The 22642-nt window shown below is 40.0% G+C and overlaps 1 protein-coding gene across 3 annotated transcripts in view; it reads right to left on the bottom strand.

The window, feature by feature from the left end:
* The window catches only part of il1rapl2 (interleukin 1 receptor accessory protein-like 2), a 446246-nt gene that overhangs the window by 133846 nt on the left and 289758 nt on the right, over positions 1-22642 (bottom strand). For all 3 annotated transcript variants that reach the window (XM_087847635.1, XM_035910998.2, XM_006781884.2), the window contains exons 5-6: positions 3872-4058; positions 3636-3789 (exon numbers count right to left, since the gene is read on the bottom strand). In XM_087847635.1, the coding sequence (XP_087703761.1) occupies positions 3636-3789; positions 3872-4058 (341 nt within the window). The remainder of the gene's footprint in view (positions 1-3635; positions 3790-3871; positions 4059-22642) is intronic.

Raw genomic sequence — 22642 nt, 5'->3', positions numbered from 1 at the left:
TGATGCACACTTCTCCGATGTGCTAAGATTATGAGCCGAGTTACGCCGTGTTGCAAGTTTTGTGAGGTGCTTTTTTGATATTTAATGGATCGGATTACATTTTTTATTTCTCTCCGATATCCGATCCAGTAATTTACGTCAGTATCGGACCGATCCGTCCATCTCTAGTTAGCAATAGGTTTCTTTTTCAGAAATTACTTTACGTTTCCTTGAAATATTTGAAAACTTCACAGTAAACTTTGTATTTACTTTCATCCATAGAGAAAACCTGAGCTGTCCTATGGTATATGTGGAGAAATTATATCTTAGGCAGGGTTATAGAGGAACGGTGTGATGACTCAGCAATTGTCTGGAGACACCAAAGACCTACAGAGCCCGTTAGGAAAAAAGACCTGGCGTTAGCATGTCTTCTCTGCCACATAGCTGCGTCTGTGAGAGTGACAAAGGCAGAGAGGAATGAACAATGCACCCAAATTTATTCCAATTTCAGGTTGCAGTTTGAAAAACTGGCCAGACACAATGAAGTCGAGGTTATAGGACTATTAACTCATTTTTATTATATGTGATTTTTTTCAGTTTATCAGTGGGCACTGTCTGTGTCAAGAAATGAATAAATAAAAATGAAAGTACATATGCCCTTTTATCAGGATAGCTCCCACAGTGGACAGGTCCTTTACATCAACCCATAATACTGCATTCTGTTCTCCTCGGCTGAGCATGCTGCAATAAATGCTTCTACGCAAGATGTCTCCTGAATGCTCTTTCTGCATGAGTGAGCCTGCTTTTACCACAACAATATAGTAGTATATCTTATATAGGCCATCCCTGGTTATGGCCACAGTCAGACCACTCCCACACGAGGCTGTCTCACATCTGCTCGATCAGAATCTGGGGGAAATAATCAAAGCTGTTTTACCTTTCTGTCTACACTGTGTAACCAGGATATACGAGAACGCCTTTGGCCAACCCTCGTTTATTTTTATGCCTTGCTAGAAAAATTTGCAAATAGATGCAGAGATTTACTGAAACGTGCAAACATATAGTTAAATACATTATATAAGCCAACAAGAGTTTTTTAGTTTTATCAATATTTTAAGTTATGACCAATTTTGTGAACAATAGATGGATCAACTGAAGTGCCAGATGCATCTCTCAGGTCCTGTGTCGGGTCTGGATTCATTCTTATTTCTAAAGGACATGACCATCAGATGTTGTTCATGTGCTGTAGACAGTTTTTCTTTTGTCCAGTTTCATTAATTTTTTAATTACACACTGCACATCATAAAGACATGTTTCTAGCTAATAGCTCTTTGGTAATCATCTTGTTGATCCAAAACATAATATTTTATGTCAGACTGTGTTATCTTTGGCAATTTTCAAAGTTTCAACGAAAGAATTCTTTTTCTAACAGGATGCTAATAACAAATTATCTAAATGTGCAACCTAAAATTGGTTCTCTGACAGAGTGATTGGTTGTATGTTATGTGTAGACACAACATTGGTTCATCCCTTAGGTTACCTTTTTATGCTTGAATTATTCATAGGATAGTGTTAAAAGGCTTAGCAAACAAATATCAAGTGCAGGAACAGTGAAAACAGCCAGTATACAAAGAAAGTCAGATTCCTTTGATGACGACTCTAATGTGTATCGGGGAATGCGAAATGTCTACCAATGTGCGCCAAACTTTATTTACTGTGAGCTAATTAAAAAAAAGCATCATAATGTTTTGGGAAAGTATAGATAGTTGAATTTTTAACTTCCTTTGTTTAACATATGTTGAGCTCTTGCAACACAGATATGACTCTTTTTCTTCAAGCTGGAGTAAAAGGCTCATATCTGATTTCACCTTTAAACTCTGTTTGTCACAACCCAGGATATGGTCCAATGTGACAATTCAACAAGGGGGTGCAATAGAAACTAACCCCTTCAACAACACCAAACACAAGAAATGTAGTACTGCCTGTTCAGCCCTACACTGCAAGAGGAAGCTGTGCATCTGAACTATAGCAAGAAGTGCGAGTTGAGAGGGACACTGAATTTGGTGCTGGGATTCAAAATATGAGTAAAATGGAGCAGTAAGTGTTCTAGACTGTTTCCTTCATGTGTATACGAGTGTCAGAATGCAAATAATATCACAATGCATGAAGCAAATCAAGGCACATGTTTAAGAATGTGTGCTAGGACAAAATTAGCACAGTGTGTCGCTCATAAAGACCGACTGCACATGGTACATGACACAACAGCAAAACACAAGCAGGACTGCCACCCTCCTCCCAAAACACTCGCTCACACGCACACACACACACATAACAAAAGCGCAGATGGAAGTAAGCTTAAAGACATAACAGCACGGAGCAGATGTTTCTGCTGAGTGAAAGTTAAGTCAAAAGCCACTGAAGCTTTAAATATTCAAAGTTTAATGCAAATATACAAAATGATACCAGGAATGTACCCCGTTGTTTTAGCGTAGATCTGAAATGTGCATTCAAAGAAACTTTAAAAGTGCTGTAGTAATGATGAATGATGTATTGCTGAGTCAAGGGATCTGTCAAAGTAATGGATGCTCTGGAGTCACTGAGGGATCCATTGTATATTAAAAGGAAGCAGAGTACATATTCTGACCATATTTTAAGTCCACTTGCTTTCTCTGATGATAGTCAGCTGACCCCTAATCCATGGAACGGTAATTCATCAATTCTACAATTTAAAAAAAAATGCAATAGAAAATATGTCCAGTAGAATATCAAATACTATGTATTCCTGACCCAACAGGCACACAGTGCCTTTCCAGTCACATGCTGGCACTGCAAAGCAGTAGCTGGCAAAGCTTTAGTGATATATATCCCTGCCCGTCCCATCCGTTATATTCTCTACAACCAAATTCAATAGTCCATATTGGTTTTGATTATTTCTCACCCACTGTTGCTCATTTAATGTGTGAGTCTTCTTGACAGAATTTGATGCATATTCTTAACTCTATATGCCCAGGCCTTTAGATCCAGAGGCCTAACCCTAAAGCCTAGAGGCTAACTGGTGATTGCCAGACAGCCACTGGTCACAAGGGAAAAATGAGTGGACGTTGTGAGTGGATGCTGGAGGTTGTTGGCAGTTCCTCAGTTGCTAAAGCCCTAGCCAAGTACACCTGAGGTCAGTCAGTGACCCTCTTGTAATTAAAAATCAGTTTATTTCCTGACCCATTGACAAGTACTTTCTGGGGGTCCATGGCTGCCATTGCCCCTAGTTGTAGTGAAACTATGAAAAGAGCAATGCAAACCTGAAATGGAGACCCTTGCCTTCAAAGTAAAAGGTGAGTCTTTTAAACTATGTTGGTTTCAGAGTAAGGCGCCATTTTTATGAACATTCTCCTTTTCCAGTTTGTGTTGCACTTTTGCAGTTTTCCCGTTGCTCAGTGGTTAGTGCGTGGTCTTCTATGGAAAATACAAGCGACCGCAGCAATGTGTTAGCAAAGCAATAACAGAATAACAGTTTAAGTGCAGTATCCTCAACAACAGCAGCCTCTAGAAATCAAGTGCCAACTGGTTGGCAATACACCAAAAGCAACCGAAAGTTGCCAGTGGACTAGTGACCAGTCTCTTGGACTGTATCCCATCTCCATCCATTCATTATGTCCTACCTGTGACTTTGAGTTGCGTTGTCCTTCGCACCAATCTGGATCCATACTGCAATTCACAGGTGTAATTTCCCCCGTCTCCCTCCTCTATCTCAGGTATCCAAATATGTGTGGTATTAACAATGATGGAGCTTCTCCATTCAACCAGCTCACACTCCTAACGGGAGACATAGGCAGAATAGATCAGTCGCAACCTTAAACAGAAGACTCATTAAAACCTTTCTGCGTTCATGCCATACCTTGTACCAGGTCATCTGCGGTTGTTTATATGGAGCCAAATAGTCTTCTATATCAGGACAGTGGATCATTTTGCTGTGGGTTATCTCAGCTTTCTCCAGATGGCGGATTTTGCTACTGAAGCATTTTCCCTCGTCACTCTCCTCCACGGTCATCGACATGGACACTTTCATGCAGTATGTGGAGTTCCTAAACAGATTAAAAATATACATAAAAAAGGTATTCTGTATTACTGCATGTTGACATCTTTCTCAGAGTTGTTGAGAAAAGAAACCACTTGACATCACAAATATAACCCATCTATGCAGTTGTTTCTAAGGCAATTCAAGCACCCTGAAATCAATCTGAGTGGGTTTGTTTTTAGCTGATTTGTTTATCCATTCAAAAGTTAGCTACAACAGTGACATGAGTCATTCAACCATTTGTTCAACACCGAGACTCAAACAGTCAAAGTCTTACAATCTGTGTCAAACAGAGCTATTTTCTGGTGAGAATGCAGGGTGGACCCTTTGGCTCTGTTCTGGTTATTTCTGGTGAAATTATAGGCCCTTTGACATCCCAGCTTTTCACTGACACCATTCAAGGAACTGGCAATAAATAAGAGGTTTTACAAACGCCATCATACTAAACAAAAGATTTCATAAAAAGCATTGCTATACATTGGCTTCATTCTTGCAGATCGCAGTGAGCAAAGATAACTGTACTTGAGAACTGGTGCTCTAAAAATAAAATACACTTTGATTAAAATAAAACATTTTAGAGGAAAGAAATTAGAAAAATTTGACACAATTATATACACCAATTATGAGATTAAACTGTTAGGATGCATCCTTGACAACAAAGGGTAAATGGTAATGTTTAGTGCTACTGAATGACAAATAGAGTCACTTAGAAACAAAGTATCAGTCTTTGTGGTTACTGGTGTTCTACTGTCAACCAAGGAGCAAAACAAGCGAACTGCAACAGCTTTGCTTTTAAAGAAAACTGTCACGTCAGTCACTTCACACAACAACTGATGAGTAGCGCAGAGACAGAGCTGCTGCATTTAGAGCCCACAAGTGGATTATTGTTCAGAGGCCTGAAGCAGCACGATATTCACACCTGTAGCTGTTCTCCACATTAATATTTCAATAAGGTACGATAAGAGACCAGAGCCTGTGATTAATGATGATTATGTTGAATTTCCTTCTCCTGACGTGGCATTTTACATGACTAATGAATTTGAATTACATAAATCCTTTTGTTTTTAAATTATTATTAACAAATAGCCCATAATACCACTGGACAGTGGACAAAACTGGCAATGAATATGTAAAAATGTACCACTGCGTGCATTTATGAAACTGAATCAAAAAGGACTGCTTGGGGTGTTTGTACAAAGATATTAATCGGATCCAGAGCACTGCTGCACATGTTAACTTTTATCTTTATGGCAACAATATCAGGGAGCAGCCTCTCTAGAAGCTACATTTTGGTTAGCACGCAAAAGACGTTGTTTATAAAGCGAGCACAGAGAATGCTATTAGCATTTAGCATTGCTGATACTCGTTTGGGATTTTAAAACCTTGAATGCCTTAATTTCCAAAAGCAGCATGTTACTTCTTTCAATATAAAACACCTAAAGGACAAGTGAGATCATACTGACACAGGCATAGAGACGAGTTGCTGACAATCTGGCACTGGTCATTTTTATAGTTATGATGTGATTAGTCGCTGGAGGTTGCTAGAAGCTAGTAGCTACTGTGAAATCAACTACTAAAGCCCTTTAATGTTGATCTAGAGAGTGAATTGTGTCAGCCTGATAAACACTGGTTGCAAGAGAAGAGTGTGCACTCTGTGACGTTCCAAAAGGTTAACAGTGTAACAATAGTCACAGACAGTTATACAGTACTACACTAATAACCTCCTTGCAGTTGCTTTGGTTGTTACCAGATTGCCACAGTTTGCAAGTTAATGCCTTCGATGCAATCTCCGTTCACCTTCAAAGTAGAACTTGTGCCGGTACAACTAAAATTGACAGTCTACTAGTGCCTAAAGTAACTGTAAAGGAGTTTTAGACACAGGCTCTGTGGACATAGTGCAAGCTTTATTAAAAAGCTGATAAACTAAAATCCAGATGGTCCAGATGACTGAAGATGAGAAACACTGAAGCACGTGGGAGGAAAATATACAATCTGCCAAGGACAAAGGGAAACGCAAGACTACACAGGGGTCTGGTTGGGTGGAGGTGAAAGCAGTCAAACACAGGTGAAGCTAATGAGGACAGCAAACAATAACAAGGAGGGAAGGGAACTAAAGCAAAAAGAAGATATGAGAAAACTAACTGTCAGAGTAAAATAGGAATGAACCGAAATAGAAGTAAGTTAGACAGAGATAAAGACCAGCGTTAGACTAGGATGTAAGATACAGGGGGACACAAAAGTAAGAGGAAGGGGAGAAGAGAATAACATTAGAAACAAGTGAAAAGTAATAGAAGCCAGAGGGACTGCAAAAGCTTGCAGCTCTGCCCCAAAGGGATAAACCTCAGCCCACTTCATACAGTAGTTTCTAGACACATAAAATGTTTCTCAGCTCAGTCCAGAAGCCCGTCCACTAAATAAGGTTTACCCCTGCCCTGCCTTTTCGCACCTGCTGCAATTAGCATGCAGCTCCCTGTTGCAGCAGATGTGCAAAAACAGAGCCGAAGCAATTACCTCGAAGACAGGTAGGCTCTGTGGACTGTGTTGATAAAATGGGTGTTGTTATTTGTGCTAGCGAGACATCGGAGGTTACAGCTCACAGTTACATGCTGCCGTCATAACGCCATGTGTGACAGCGTGTCCTTGAGCCAAATTTTTCTAATGAAACAAAACAAGCGAACTTTGAAGTTTGTTTTCATGTGCGTGATGCAACACGCTTTCAACATCGTTTTCGATTTGAAGTCTTAATATCTGCTCAAGGTGATTGTAATTGTTGGTGTGTGTGTGTGGTTTTGTGGTTGTGTGTGGGCAGACTTTGCTATGTGTGCTCTCCCAAGTTCACCTCCAAACACAAAACAGCGCATTGATCTCTTAGTCTTACTCCCTCATGCACATACCCCGCCCAACACACACACCCCCACACACACACACCCATTCTCCCTTAACCTCTCATCTAAGTGGATCTAAACCACTTATTCCATCAATGCTGTGTGTGTGTGTGTGTGTGTGTGTGTGTGTGTGTCTGTCTTACAGGGGACCCTGGATTTTTGTCATTGACCTAACCAAGACCACTGAGCATTGAACTAGAGCCCTGGAAAGCTTTTTATCCATCCATCCCCCAGTTTTTTCTACTCCTCATCAATCTATCTCCAGCCTACAGCATCTTGTTTTCTCCTCCAGTGATTCGGTTACCTTATCCTATACGCTTCTCTGACTTTTCTGTCCCTCTCTGTCTTTTTCTCTCAATCAGATATAATTCAGTCTTTTACTAACCCTTCTTATTTTTTGGGATTTGTTTTCACTTTCATATTAGCTACTTAATCAGCTAATTTAAAAAGAAAATCACCCTTTATGTATAAATAAAAAAAGACCAAATAGCTAAACAGAAAGAAAGATATGAACAGTATCAGCCCAAATGATTTCTACACCAGCACTGTGTCAACAGGTGCAAGACAGGAGCACGTCAGTAGGAGAGCAGCAGTAATCCCAGAGCTCCATATGTCCTTAAAAAGGATGTGTTTCAGGCAAGGCAAGCTCCAGGTCACCTGTATTTGAGCCCATAAATGACAGAAATAGACTTGAAGTGTAAACACATGTTTCAGACTGTCTTTACAGGAGTACAGCTTGAGAAAAATGTGAGCTGTTGACCAACTGTTTAGACAGCTGAACTGATTAAAGTGTTCTGTCAAATGGCCTTGAGACAACTTGCCTCTTTCACCTAATCACCTTTTTCTATGTAAGCGCTTTCTATCTGCCATTCATAATTTAATGATCTCCTGATATTAGAGGGTTAAAGTACACCAAAAAATCTTCTTTAATTTAAGTTAAATTAGTTTGTTTTTCCTAAAGAAGAAAGGACAACAGTGGCAACAGGTAAGACGTCTTATTTTTTTAGACCAATAACAAGAATGTGCTTATTCCATCCTAATCAATACGACATTTTTAGTAAAGGCAATGGGCTTTTTTACTGTACAATGTAGCTAAGCTATTCTTTATAATTACATTAACCCTCGTTAGCTGTTATTATGTTTAAAGTGGTATCAAAGCAGGTTGACTAAAGAGGCTACATCAGCTTTTTTAATACATTTAGCCTATATGTTTACAGTAAGTAGGTGAAGCTACTGTCAGTGAGTTCATTGTGTACCAGGTGTTTTGCAGAAAAAAAGGCAAGGTCTAACCAAAATGAAGAAATTACAATTTTAGAGATGTGGGGTTAAAACTTCCGACAGAGGATAATCTGCCAAGAGTCAAAGAAGCAAAATACCGAGCTGGAAATGAGCATAACAGGTTCCCTTTAAAATACACCCGTGCATCGTGGCTTAGAGCCATCAACACTAACGTTGATGTTGATGACTCTCAGTCACGATGCATAATGTTACCCAGTACATTTAAATATGATGTCATAGAGATCCCGAAAAGCAAGGCGAATATGGAGCTGGAATGTCACAGCACTGACATCAAAAAACACCTCGTACGTTTCTCTGTGTTGCCAGCTGCTGCTAGCAAAATGGCACTGTTTGCTGCCTTCTTGCATCATCGATAACTCTCTGTCGCTATGTCCCAGCCTGTGGTAGTGCGCACGAGCCGCAATCCTCATTTATTGTACATAATTGCATAACAAACGAGGATTGCGGCTCATGTGCACTACCAGGGCGACTGTGGTTCAGGGGGTTGGGAAGCTCATCTGTAACCGGAAGGTTGCCGGTTTGATTCCCGAGCTCTCTCTGTCCTGGTCGTTGTGTCCTTGGGCAAGACACTTTACCCTACCGCCTACTGGTGTTGGCCAGAGGGGCCGATGGCAGCCTCACTTCTGTCAGTCTGCCCCGGGGCAGCTGTGGCCACAACTGTGGTTTGCCTGCACCAGTGTGTGAATGAATAGTGGAATTGTAAAGCGCTTTGGGTGCCTAGAAAAGCGCTATATAAATGCAATCCATTATTACCACGGGCACTATCAATGTGTGGCAAAATCCTTGAATTAAATATCTATATGTATATACACACACACACATGCTCTTCCTCACATCTATACTTTCATAAACACTTCCTACAAATGGATTTTATGTTAAAAACATGCTTTAACCTTGTAGCTTTGATCATTTGGTTCTATACATTCATGCCAGTAATGCATATTGGATTGAGATGAACTGAAGCAGAACTGTCCTCTCTCTCTCTTTGCTGTCTTTCCACATTTCCCTGTTTTTTGTTTTTCTATCGGGCTTTGTCAAAAGCTCTCCCCCATTCCCCTTTCAACCTGAACACCGGAAGCCTGGCGCTAAACTGTGAAAACAACAACTATGTAAAGAAGAATGTATTATGCATATCGCACTGTAAACATGATGATTCAATTAGACCGCAATGCAAACGCTGTGTCAGAAGCAGTTAGCACATGCTGTGCGCCTCTTATAAATGCAAATTGTTGGTACGTGTGTGGGTGTGTGTTCATATCTGGCGCTATGTGAATACATTTAAATTGCTTTGTTAGTAAAAATGCCCCTGAAGTTAAAGACATTTGTCTATTTAATGTGCTACAAGTTAGAGTCGTACACGTTTTTGGTTTGCTGTACCAACAAAAAAAAAAGTCACTGCAGCTGGAATTATGAAGTTATCATAATTAGATATTTAGGGGGTAGGTTTTTTTTTCCATTGCCATTTACCTGCAGGGCAAATAAGTAATAACCAACCGTGGATGTACTGTATTTGGGATTATTAGAGGAGAACGAACATGCTCTACTATATGAAATGAATATCTAACACGTTCAGGAAAACCTCATTATAATCCACATCTAATTAAAATGTGTCCATGGCCTTTGTTCAAGAAATTACAAGAAGTCTAGGAAATTACAAATTAAAGCAGAAGGAGATGAAGCAGAAAAAATAGAGGGATGAACCAAAAAAAGATAAAATAATAGCGTATATTCATGAACAGGTATAGTCATTTCTTGTGTCAATTAATTGTATTCTTTCAAAAAGAATTCCAAGAACCTGGAAATCAAACATCCTTCAGATCAATTTAATACTTTTTCTTCCTAAATATGTCCATGTTTTTAAGGCCTTGCTCTCTTATTTTATGGTCAGGATACGTTTCATTAGATGGAGTATGAACAACCAGCTATTAGTGTTCCTGTATGTTTCACATATGTCAAACATATTTTAAAAGAACAGTTTGATAGCTTGGAAATAAGTCGTTCTATGTCGTGCCTAGAATAATATGATAAAAGATGTATACCACTTCTTTTGTTCATTTCAGGTAAAACATAAGGGATATTATCAGCATCTGCTATTTGATTTTCCGGTTTCATCTGATTAAATTCTCAGTAATGATACTTTTACAAAGAAAAGACTACATCATTAGCTTCCCAGGAATGATCCATTATTTCAGGTAATGGTAAAATAGTGTTATTGCCAAAATATCCAGTCTATGGTAAATGGCCTGTATTTATATTTATTTATTTATTTATTTATTTATTTATTTAGGACAGTGCATGTTAATGAACATAAATGTAAAAAGAAAAATTACATGAATGTAAACATGCCAGATTATAGCCAAAGGCTAATTTCCACCTGTTGTCCTTAAACATAAAGAAATAGACAATAATTCATAAAAAATCATCATTCATTCATAATAAAAACTCCATCACCAAACTACACATACACACCATTCTGTACCGAAATAAAACATTAAAAATATACAACTCATACATGATCACACACTTGATTTATCCATAGCCAGTTTTTAACCTTTGCTTTAAACAAATTGAATGTCGAGCATTCTCTAATAGGTTGAGGAAGACTGTTCCACAGATGGCCACCCTTAACAGAGAGGACGTTCTGCCCAAATGCTGTCCGTCTGTGGGGTATAAACAAGTCTCCTCGGATTGTAGCTCGAGTGGTCCTGTCTGAGCTTTCTTTATGCCTGATAAACTGCTTTAGTGGTGGTGGAGCAAGGGAGTGTAAGACTTTATATATTAAACACACCCTTTTAAGTTTCACTAAGTTATTGAAGTTCAGTAATTTATGTTTTTTTAATACATGACAATGGTGGTGGGAAGTCGGTTTTTTGTCGAGTAGTTTTAAACTTCTTTTATAAATGTTTTCAATAGTTTTAAGTATTGTTGGACAAGCAAGTGACCAGGACGTCAAACAATAGTCCATATGAGAGATGATCATTGAGTAAAAATAAGTTTTTGCAACATTAATATTTAAATTATTACGTATATGATTAAAATTTCGATTATTAAATTTAAGTACCTGGGACACTTTATTTATGTGACTCTTGAAGGATAATGTTGGGTCTAGAATGACCCCAAGATATTTAAATTCTGGAGCTAATTCAAGCTCTACTCCATCCAGGAATATGTTTGACTGCTTCAAGTTTAAGGGGCGTTTTGAAAAATACATACAGACAGTTTTTGAGGTGTTCAACATTAGGCATGAGTCCTCCAGCCAGCTATGCATTAACGCTAAAGCAGCTGTAAGATCTTTTGCCACCTGCTGGACACTATTTGCTTGCGTATATATAACTGCATCATCCGCATACATTTGAGCAAATATATTTGGACAGACTTCAGGTAAGTTATTGATAAAGAGAGAGAACAATAAGGGCCCAAGAACAGATCCTTGAGGAACCCCTGTATCACAGTCTAAATATGGAGATTTAACCCCATCCAACACCACACACTGTTTCCTGTGTGCGAGATATGAGGCAAACCACTGAAGAGCCTGACTGGAGATATTAAACTGAGTCAATCTGGACAACAATATCTGATGGTTTACAGAGTCGAAAGCCTTCTTCAGATCTAAAAATACAGCTCCAACACAGGGACTCCTGTCCAGCAAGCTCTTCAAGTTCTCCACTAACATACACAGGGCAGTATCTGTGGAGTGATGTGCCCGAAAGCCAAACTGCAATGGATGTAATGAGGGTTGGGTGTTTTCTAGGTGAGCAGTGAGGAGTTTAACCACCCACTTCTCAGCTATTTTAGATACGACCGGGAGTATGCTTATGGGGCGATAGTTAGCCATGTCAGTCTTCACACCTGCTTTGAAAATTGGTGTAACTGCAGCAATTTTCCAATCTGTTGGAACAATGGAGTGTTCGAACGACATATTCAAAACATGAGTTGTTGGACGTACAAGCAAATCCATATGTTCCTTTAGGAAATTTGTGTTAATACCATATACATCAAGTGCTTTTGATTGTTTTAAACCTGTAATTAGTTTAACAACTTCAGTGTCTGAAATATGGGTGATGGTGAACAAATTTTGACCAACATCATTCACATTATCAGAGCATACAACTGAGTCAAAGCTCTGACTGATCTCCTTGACAGATGAAATAAAGAAAGTGTTTAAGTTACTGGCAATAGATAGAGGCTCTCTAACAATAGAGTTATTTACATAAAGTTCAATTGTATTTTTACTTTTGCTTGAATGACGGCCAAGTAATTTATTTAAGTGTTGCCAAATAATTTTACCATTACCTTTGGCTCTTTCAATTATGTTTATAAAAAATTTTGCTTTGGCCTGTCTCAAACTTCTTGTTACTTTGTTCCTCATTGAAGTAAATCTCTGTCTATCCAGAGTTAGACCTGTTTTCAGGAACTGTTTTAGTAATTGATCTCTTGTTTTCATTAAATTCTTGCACTCTTTGTTTAACCAGGGCAAATTAGATGTTGTCTTTATTTTTTGTCGACCTCTAATGGAGTATGTTGATATAACATCCTTGACAATGTCAGTGAAGTGACTGCTGCAGAATTGTGGATCATCACTACACAGTAAAGGCTCCCAGTTAACTGATGCTAATGCTTCTGCTACATTTTGTCGCTGACTTCTTGGTATAAATTCATAAAAGGATCTCCTATTAGATGAACTTTGAAAGTCATTCTTAACCCGTGATTTTATAAGTTTTCTAGAAAATAATATAAAATTGTGGTCTGAAATACCAGTGATAAAATTATAAGATTTAATAATTCGCTCAGGCTTATTACTGAAAACCAGATCTATTTTAGTTTTAGAGTGTCTCGTTATTCTTGTGGGTTGTTCAATATGTTGAGTAAAGTTCAAAGTCTCCATTATGTCCTTGAGTGTTTTTCTGTCCTTTACACAGTCCCAGTTGACATTAAAATCTCCCATTACAATTATTTCATTAGACTTATTATTTATAGTATGATATTTAAGTAATCGCTGTAGTTGTTCATAAAAAATATTCTTTGCAGAAGGAGGGCGATATAAACAGATCAACGTAAATGACATTTCTGGGGAAAGAGTGATTTTAACAGAAATATGTTCTATTTCGACATCTATTGGTGAACTAAGTAAAGAGCAGTCCAGGTATTTTTTTACATACACAAGTATTCCTCCTCCTCTTGTTCCAATTCTATCCCTTCTGAATACTGTGTACTCTGGAAAGACAACCGCAGACTCAGGAGAAGAACTTGTGAGCCAAGATTCAGAGATACCCAAAATAGAAATATTGGAATTGCTTAGAATATGTTCCAGTTGCTCATGCTTTGGTAACATACTGCGAATGTTAATGTGTCCACATAAAAGCCCCTTTGGTTTATTTTTAGTGTCCCAGATTACTTTAGCCTGATTAAATGTCTTGCAGATCTTTGTTCCTCTGTAAATTTTAATAGCAGGATTTCTTGTCCTTTTGTTGACAATGCTATGAGCATTTAATGAAGAGAAACCCTTTACCGGAGACTGTAATTTGGGTAGAGCAGGTGGGGGCCCAGGCAGCCGAGATGGGGGCCCAGGCAGCCGCGTTGGGGGCCAAGGCAGCCGGGGTGGAGGTCCGAGCAGCTGAGATGGAGGTCCGAGCAGCTGAGATGTAGGCTCAGGCAGCCAAGATTGACACCCAGTCAGCTGAGGTGGAGGCCCAGGCAGCTGCGGTGGAGGCCCAGGCAGCTGCGGTGGAGGCCCAGGCAGCCGAGGTGGAGGCCCAGGCAGCCGAGGTGGAGGCCCGAGCAGCTGAGATGGAGGCCCGAGCAGCTGAGATGTAGGCTCAGGCAGCCAAGATTGAAACCCAGTCAGCTGAGGTGGCGACCCAGGCAGCTGAGGTGGAGGCCCAGGCAGCCGAGGTGGAGGTCCGAGCAGCTGAGATGGGGGTCCGAGCAGCTGAGATGTAGGCTCAGGCAGCCAAGGTTGAAACCCAGTCAGCTGAGGTGGAGACCCAGGCAGCTGAGGTGGAAGCCCAGGCAGCTGAGGTGGAGGCCCGAGCAGCTGAGGTGGAGGCCCAGGCAGCTGAGGTGGAGGCCCAGGAAGGTGAGGTGGAAGCCTAGGCAGCTGAGGTGGAGGCCCAGGCAGCCGAGGTGGAGGCCCAGGCAGCCGAGGTGGAGACCCAGGCAGCTGAGGTGGAGGCCCGAGCAGCTGAGGTGAAAGCCCAGGCAGCTGAGGTGGAGGCCCGAGCAGCTGAGGTGAAAGCCCAGCTAGCTGAAATGTAGGCCCAGGCAGCTGAGTTGGAGGCCCAGGAAGCCAAGATTGAAACCTAGGCAGCTGAGGTGGAGGCCCAGGCAACTGAAATGGAGGCCCTGGCAGCTGAGATGGAGGCCCAGCCAGCTGAGATGGAGGCCCAGGTAGGCCCAGGCTAACTAGGCTAATTAGTTGTAGCCAGTCCAAATCACTGTTGTTTGAATTAGGTCCAGGATTTAGTTCTATATCACCAGCCAAAAGTAGCATCAGAACAAGTTTCAGAATCTCCTGCGACAGTTGTGGTGATATAGCGCTTTACTAGTCCCTAAGAACCCCAAAGCGCTTTACATATCCAGTCATCCACCCATTCACACACACATTCACACACTGGTGATGGCAAGCTACATTGTAGCCACAGCCACCCTGGGGCGCACTGACAGAGGTGAGGCTGCCGGACACTGGCGCCACCAGGCCCTCTGACCACCACCAGTAGGCAACAGGTGAAGTGTCTTGCCCAAGAACACAACGACCGAGACTGTCGGAGCCGGGGCTCGAACCGGCAACCTTCCGATTACAAGGCGAACTCCCAACTGTTGAGCCACGATCGCTCCGTCTAGGACAAGCTGTTCAAAGGCAGCTCCAAACTACCCAGATCGAAGAAGCCACACATATGCCTGCATTCTGTTTGAACATTGACATAAACTTTGCAAAGGTTCGCACATCACAGATCAGTGGCAAACAAAGCAAATCACCTAAAATTACTAAAACAAATTTCTTTATTAAGGATTTCCAGCAAATGTCATGCTACCAGTGTGTGAACATACCAGAACTTCATCCATTTTCTTAACTGGTTATCCAACGTGTGGTCACACAGGAATAAAAGACTGACCAGGAGGTCCAAACTCAAATCATCTTGCTGTAAGGTGGAAGTTCTTCTGCTTGAATGGTAAATGGACTCGTTCTTATATAGCGCTTTTCTACTCTGATCACTCAAAGTGCTTTACACAACTCATTCATTCACCCAATCATACAAGCTATTTTTCTAAGTTTTTATTGCTATCTAACATTCATACACACATTCACACTCCGATGGATGCATCAGAGAGCAACCTGGGGTTAGTATCTTGCCAAAGGATATTTGGCATGCAGACTGGAACAGACTAGGATTGAACCAACAACTTTCCGGTTAGTAGGTGACGTGCTCCACCTGAGCTACAGCCACCCCTGTTGTTTGACAGATGACACTCAAGCAAGCAAGCAATTTATTTATATAGCACTTTCAGATCAACCCCCAGCTGAACACAAAGTGCGCGAACAGAACACAAATAAAATCAGCACATTAGATTAAAACAATAAAATCAGGGTCATACTGTGTCACTGTGCCAAGGAGTAAAACTGGGTTTTAGGACATGTTTTAAAAGTGGACAGTGAAGGGGCCTCTCTAATGTGCTGGGGCAGATTGTTCCACAGATTAGAGGGGGTAGGGCCTTCTCTATTGCTGCTCCTGAGCTTCCTCTTGGACCTAGGTACCTCCAGGAGCAGCTTGTCAGCTGACCTGAGAGACCTGGGGGTGAGTAAGGATGCAGAAGCTCAGAGAGGTAAGTTGGGGCAAGACCGTTTAAACATTTAAAAACAAACATGAGAATTTTAAAATGAACTCTAAGATGTACAGGCAGCCAATGGAGTGAAGCGAGGATGGGAGTTATGTGCTCTCTTTTACGAGTTCTGGTTAAAAGTCGTGCAGCAGCATTTTGGACCAGCTGCAGACGAGAGAGAAGACACCAACTAACTCCAAAATACAGTGAATTACAGTAATCCAAACGAGATGAAATAAAAGCATGGATTACTGTTTCAAAATGCGGCCTGGATAAAATAGGTCTTACCTTTGTCAAGCGCCTTAAATGATAAAAACTGGACTTGACAGTAGCCCTAATTTAAGTGTCCAATTTAAAATCACTGTCCATCTTAAAACCCAGGTTTGTAACAACAGATTTAAAATACTCTGCCAGGGGTCCCAAATCAATAGACGAGGGTTCACAAGGTCCGTTAGGACCAAACATAATCACCTCAGTTTTGCTTGAATTACATCGTAGAACGTTTAGGGACATCCAAGATTTAATGTCTTCTAGACATGTTAGAAGTGGTTTAATAGAGAAGGCATCTTTCTGCTTCAGAGGCAGATAAATCTGACATTCGTCAGCATAGCAGTGGAAGGATATTCCATGCTTTCTGAGGATGGTTCCCAGGGGCTGTAGATATAATGAAAAAAAGCAGAGGCCCTAAAATTGAGCCCTGCAGGACCCCAAACTGAAAAGCGGCAGAGGAGGACTCATACCCTAAAAAGTTAACACTAAAAGTTCTGTCAGAAACATAAGCCCTAAACCATTTCAAAGCAGTACCACAAATGCCTGCAAGATGGTGCAAGCGAGACAGTAAAATGTTATGGTCTACAAAAGCAGCTGTTAGGTCAAGGAGGACAAGAACAACATAATTACCATAATTACCACTCTCCATTTCCAGTTTGTGTTTCACTGTTTTAGTTTATTACAGTTCAGAGAATAGCTGGCAAGTGTTTGCAGACCAGTCAGTGTGTTCCTGGCAAACAACTAACCAAACCAGTCACAAGCAGGTTTTCACCACTGGTCAGAAATACATTTTTTAATGTATTTACAATTTTTTATCACATGACCAGTAGTTGATAGATAGATCTCTCTTTCTATCTATCTAGCATTTCCTCCATAGCAGACCTTGCCATAGTGGGACAGAAAATATCCAAATAAATGCAAACACACATAATAAAATATATTTCCTAGTGCACACTAAAGCTCTTTACCATTGTGTAGAAAGCTTCTTTCTACCCATTACACACACTAAATATTACTAAATAATTGATGTTAATGGCAGATCTCAGCCCTATAGATAGCTGCTAATGTGAGTAGGTGTCAAGAGTTAAGAACATTTCTGACTTTATTAAGGAGACAAGAAAATTGCTTTCAGACACAGAAATGAGAAAAGATTTTGAAACACTGAGTAACAGAGGCAATAGAGTGCTACAGATTAGATTCCAGGGATGGTATTTAAGGTTCATCTAGATCTTATTAGAGATATGTTTGCATTTCATAGCCTTAGGTCATTTCATTTTTATGAGATGTGCACATGTTCCAGGCCCACAAAGCAGCAATAAGACCACTGGTGTTTATTGGGATCCTTTTCGGGATGTGTGATCACGATGTTGGCAGCCCAATTTGTTTTTGACGTATTAACCATACCTGTGCTGTACGTGCTAGTCTCAGTGTGCAATATGGCGATACTGACAGGATTATTTTATCTAAACAAATAAAGACATTACTTCTTAGCCTGTAAGAATAGGAGACATTAAAGAGTCAGCAAAACCAAAGTCGCTCAATAATTTGATGTGTTTTTAGTACAGTTTGCATTGTACTGTGATCAGGATGTCTGACAATGTCTCTGATATCTTGGAATACTTATTTTTTTCATGAAGGTGCTGTTTTTCCACCATTTCCAGGCTTAACACTAAGGTGAATGGTCTGCTTTCGCAAAACATTTTTCTGCATTAATCAGCAAACAACTTTATAATTTTAGCGTCGTTATTTCCATATTTACACACTTGTATTTCCAGAGCTGTCATAAATAGTCCTGCTTAGCTGGATCAGAGTTTATACTCAGAGGCACTTTTATATGTGGATATGGGCCAAAAGTTCAAACTATAGCTGATAAACTTAACAAACACTATCATCTCATTATTTTTTTATAGAATATATCTCTGGGTGACTTTATGACATACATGCTTTATACTGTGAAATGAAAGGTTACCTGTTCTGCTCTTTTCCAATGCCATACATTTTAATCTTGGATTAACAGTTCAAAATCCTTATTATCTATCTTACAGGAACCCAGGAGCACTGAAGTTCATCATTTGTCCGTAAAACACCCCCCTCTTTCCCTCTTAAAGCCAAACACAATGTGTAAATAGAAGGATGTGTTACAGCCATAGTTGTGTGTGGCTGTGATGGCCATATTAGGGGGTACCCACTCTCTTTGTTATTCCAACCAACAAAAAACCCACCTACATTCACGGATCTCATTATTTAAAACATTTGCTCCTGAACTTTTACACTGGATTCCCGACACACCGCCCAAGTGATCCAAGTCTCTGGAGTGCACTGTGGAGTATTTTACATGCTAGGTGGATGTGCAAACCACTACACTATGCAGCCAATATACAGCATGCATATGACAGATAATAAGGAAACACATAATACGTGCCTTTAACTACAGTTTCATCTCTGATGATTTTCTAAAAGTGTGTCCTTTGCTGCCCTGTGCATGCCTTTTGCAGCAAACCTGTTTCAGCAAACATGGCTTACAAATAAATTAGGCTCAACCTGACAATTTAATGCCAGCAAAATCTGTCCAGCAAAGCCGCCTCTTGTCTTACTGGCAGTGAATGAGGTGAAAAAAGAGATTTCAAAGGTGAAAGGAAAGATTTGTGGCTGCCATTTTGCATCTAATGTGATTAGCCGACATTCATAACACTTTGGTTATCAGCGGTTTTTTGCATTAAGCTCACGTAACACACAGCATCTGCATATGTGCCTGCATGTGTGTGTATCTGTACATGTTCATCGTCTGCTAAGTGCGGCTTGTTATTTTGTCACATGGCAAAGGAAAGTGTACAGTTGCTATGAATAAAGCATAGGATTTCACTTTTACACATGTGGGGATGTGTGGTTTTATGACTGCCTATGTGCATTTATTAAAGCAAATGAGAAATGTGCTGTCATGATGAAACAGATAACAGGTGTGAGCCAAAAACCTCTTTCAACTTGAAACACAGCTGACAAATCAGCTGCAAATAAAACCACTTCAGACTGCTTGAAAAATGATCGTTCAAAATCAAAATTATGCACTGAAATCTATTTTTTCTTTATTTTACAACTCACTACCAAGTAGTAGAGTCGCACTTACAGTAAGACTTAATGTTCATGCTGGTTTGAGGCTATGATACTGGCAAAGAGACAGCACGTTCTTAGGCTACAATGATTTTTCTTTTTTTCTTAATTGTCACGCTGATCTTAATTTGAAGCGACTGCCGTACGTCTGTCAGAGGCTACATAATCGCTTCTAAAGTGTCCTCAAGCAAGGCAGCATCACTTCTACAACAACTGCAGGCATACTGCACTTTGGCTGACCGCTAATATTTCATATTTGTGCAGAATTTGTGTTTTGTTCTTGTTGTGGAGCAGTCTCGAAACCCCTCCCCCCCCCCCCCAAAAAAAGACACAAATTCCAGTTCCACAAAATGCTAAATGAGCCGTTAATGAATCTCCAAATCAAATTGTAATCCACCATATCCAACTCGTCAATAAATCAGGCGCACCCTTCCTGCAATTACCCTCCTATGATCAGGGCAGGCTGCTGGAGGGTGCTTTGAATTATGGAGCTAATAGAGGGGGATGTATCCTGGCCAGCAGGCAGCGTGTTTATACCTGCACGGAGCTGCAGATTAATTTGACTATCAATCTAATGAACAGGCTGAGAGAGAGGAAGCGTGGACACTGCTGCACGCTGAGACAGTCACACATACACACGCATGGGCCGACACATTTCTGTGCATCTCATATGGTTATATATGGATCCATACGCCACAACAAGCTATATTTTAATGAGGTCTTAAATACTGTGTGTAGAAAGTGTTTAACGCAGATTTTTTTTAATGACACTGTAAGAAAATTAAGCCACAGCTTTTCATTAATAAGAATAGATGCAAATGTGAATCATTTTTAACCATTACATGTTCTTAAGACCTTTTAGGACATTTTATGATTTAAAAAAAAACTGCAATGCATCAAAACAAACTGGAACCTCATTAAAAACTCATTTCACTCCTATAGCACTTGCTAAACAGAAGACACAAACACGCTGTCAGAGAGATGCGCGGCAGCCTCTGTCGGCTCGCTGACACACAGAAAGGTACAGTGTTTGCTCCATGCTGGCTTTGTGTGTGCGCTGTACCCGTGTCGGCTGCTGTGTGATTTGTAAAGTAAAGTAAAGCTGCAGCTTTTTCATGCTCTCCATCATTTTTGTGTTAGCATGTGCGCATCTGTGTGTTTTACTGGAGCGCTAATATTCTTTGATATGAAAGGTCAGCAACCCCAACTTGTGAAGCACAAATCAATACCTGTCACTGCTGATAAGCAACAATCTTACCTTTGTTCACACAATGTATATGAGAGGAAAAAATACTGATTGAAATCATCACTGCACTGTTTTCCAATCTAGATTAAAAAAAAAAAAACACATAACAAACAAGGTACATAATTGTAATGTTTCATTGTTTTGGGTTTTTTTCCCAGTGGATTTTTACACTTGCACTAACCCATGAAAAACATCTTTCGATGTGTTGTGCTGCAATTTTTTTTTGTATTACAGATTTATTTTGCCAAATTCATCATAAACACAAGTCCACTGTGCGCTGAAATACCAATAAAGTTTTAACAACAACGTTGGATTATAGGTTCACATGTGCACCGTGTTCACTTACAAACAGAAAGGGAGGAAATTTTGTGTGCCTAAAAACGATTGTCTCCGTTTTTTCCCCTGAATGTTCCAAATGTTGCAGTTCTTTCATGTTATAAATAAGTGAGGAAGTAAAAAGTACAACTACTATTACTGTAGTGTGGGGATTAGCTTGTGTTACAGACCCAGCATGAGAGCCGATGTGTGTTTGAACAGTATCTGCAGTCTCCTAGGCAAGGTGACTCCACTGAGTGTGTGTGTGTGTGTGTGTGTGTGTGTGTGTGTGTGTGTGTGTGTGTGTGCGCTTATGTACATTATTTGTGTGCAGAACTAAGTCCTTTTATCCCTCGGCATGTTTGTGAAATGAGTTTGTTATGCAAGCATGATGTTCTAATTATTCATGTGATGTACTGATCCTGGTCACATTCAGGTTCATGCTCATGTTTATGTGAACATGATGTAAATACACAATATCTGGATGTGTATACGCTTCCACTGTCATTTACAGAATACTGCACTCGATTCTTATGTACGTGTAGTTTGTATGCATCTTTAAAAAAAACTTTATTAACACGTTTTTTTATATTGTTTTCAGTGATCAACAGGTGGCAGTAATGCATTCTTCATGATATACACAGTCACTCTTGCTGAACCAAACTTTACTTTGAGGCTTTACTTGCAGCAATGTCAGCCAATGAAATACAGTGTTAATTTAGGCCGGGTTAACGCTCATGATGGGTAAAGACTTTTTAGATTCCCAATAAATCAACAAGCTGTTGGTTGTTGGACATCTCAGGGCAGCATGTTGGGCTTTTATGGGATTTAAATGGAAACAATGACTCAAATATTTAACCCTACTATTTTTTTCTTTTTGCCATGAGCTGAGAAAATATTTTTTCTTCATCTTCTCACCCAGTTAAATGTCAGGTTGGTCCGTCAAGGAGGTTGTGTTTCTGGTAGCGTTTGCATGCTGTACTGTCTGTAGACACGATAGCTTGAAAAGTTTTAAATAAATTGTCGTTCAGCTTTGTCGGGGTCCAGAGTGGCCTCATGTTAATGATCCATTCAAATCTGGCTTACATCCACTCAGGTGTTCAAGGTCAACCCAGTGATTTATTGGTTAAAAATGGGCTAAAAGTTTTAAAACTTACAAGTGCAGTCTGTGAACATATAGAAAGTAAATATGTCACATTTAACTTCTGACCTCACATTTGACCTCTGACCTCTCCTTCAAGGTCAATAGAGTAATGTTATATAGAACTATTTAACTGCCATTGCTTGTAATGACAACATGTAAGCGTATAGGGAATTCTAAATATCACATTATAGTTTGGATCCAAATATTATGTCACAGTTGACCTCTGACCTCACTTTTACACTTTTTACTTTTACATTGTTAAGAGAATGAGCTGCTTGGTTAGTTAGAAATATACTGTAGTATAATATTATGTAATAAGCTCAAGTTATTCATGTCTGTTGTTTACACATCAGTGCCTGTTATCCATGACCTACTCCTACATGTTGGTATAATCACAGTAAGCGTCTTTCACACTACTCTTCTCTTATTTTTACTGCACTACAAACTTAAAGCACACTTAAAAAGAACAAAAATGAATATATGTAAATAAAAAACTATTCCTTCCA

Source organism: Neolamprologus brichardi, chromosome 2 (assembly GCF_056152115.1).
Source record: "Neolamprologus brichardi isolate AB-2024 chromosome 2, ASM5615211v1, whole genome shotgun sequence".
Classification (NCBI taxonomy): domain Eukaryota; kingdom Metazoa; phylum Chordata; class Actinopteri; order Cichliformes; family Cichlidae; genus Neolamprologus; species Neolamprologus brichardi.
The sequence above is the reverse complement of the archived record's forward strand: the minus strand, read 5'-3'. Positions and strand labels throughout refer to the sequence as shown.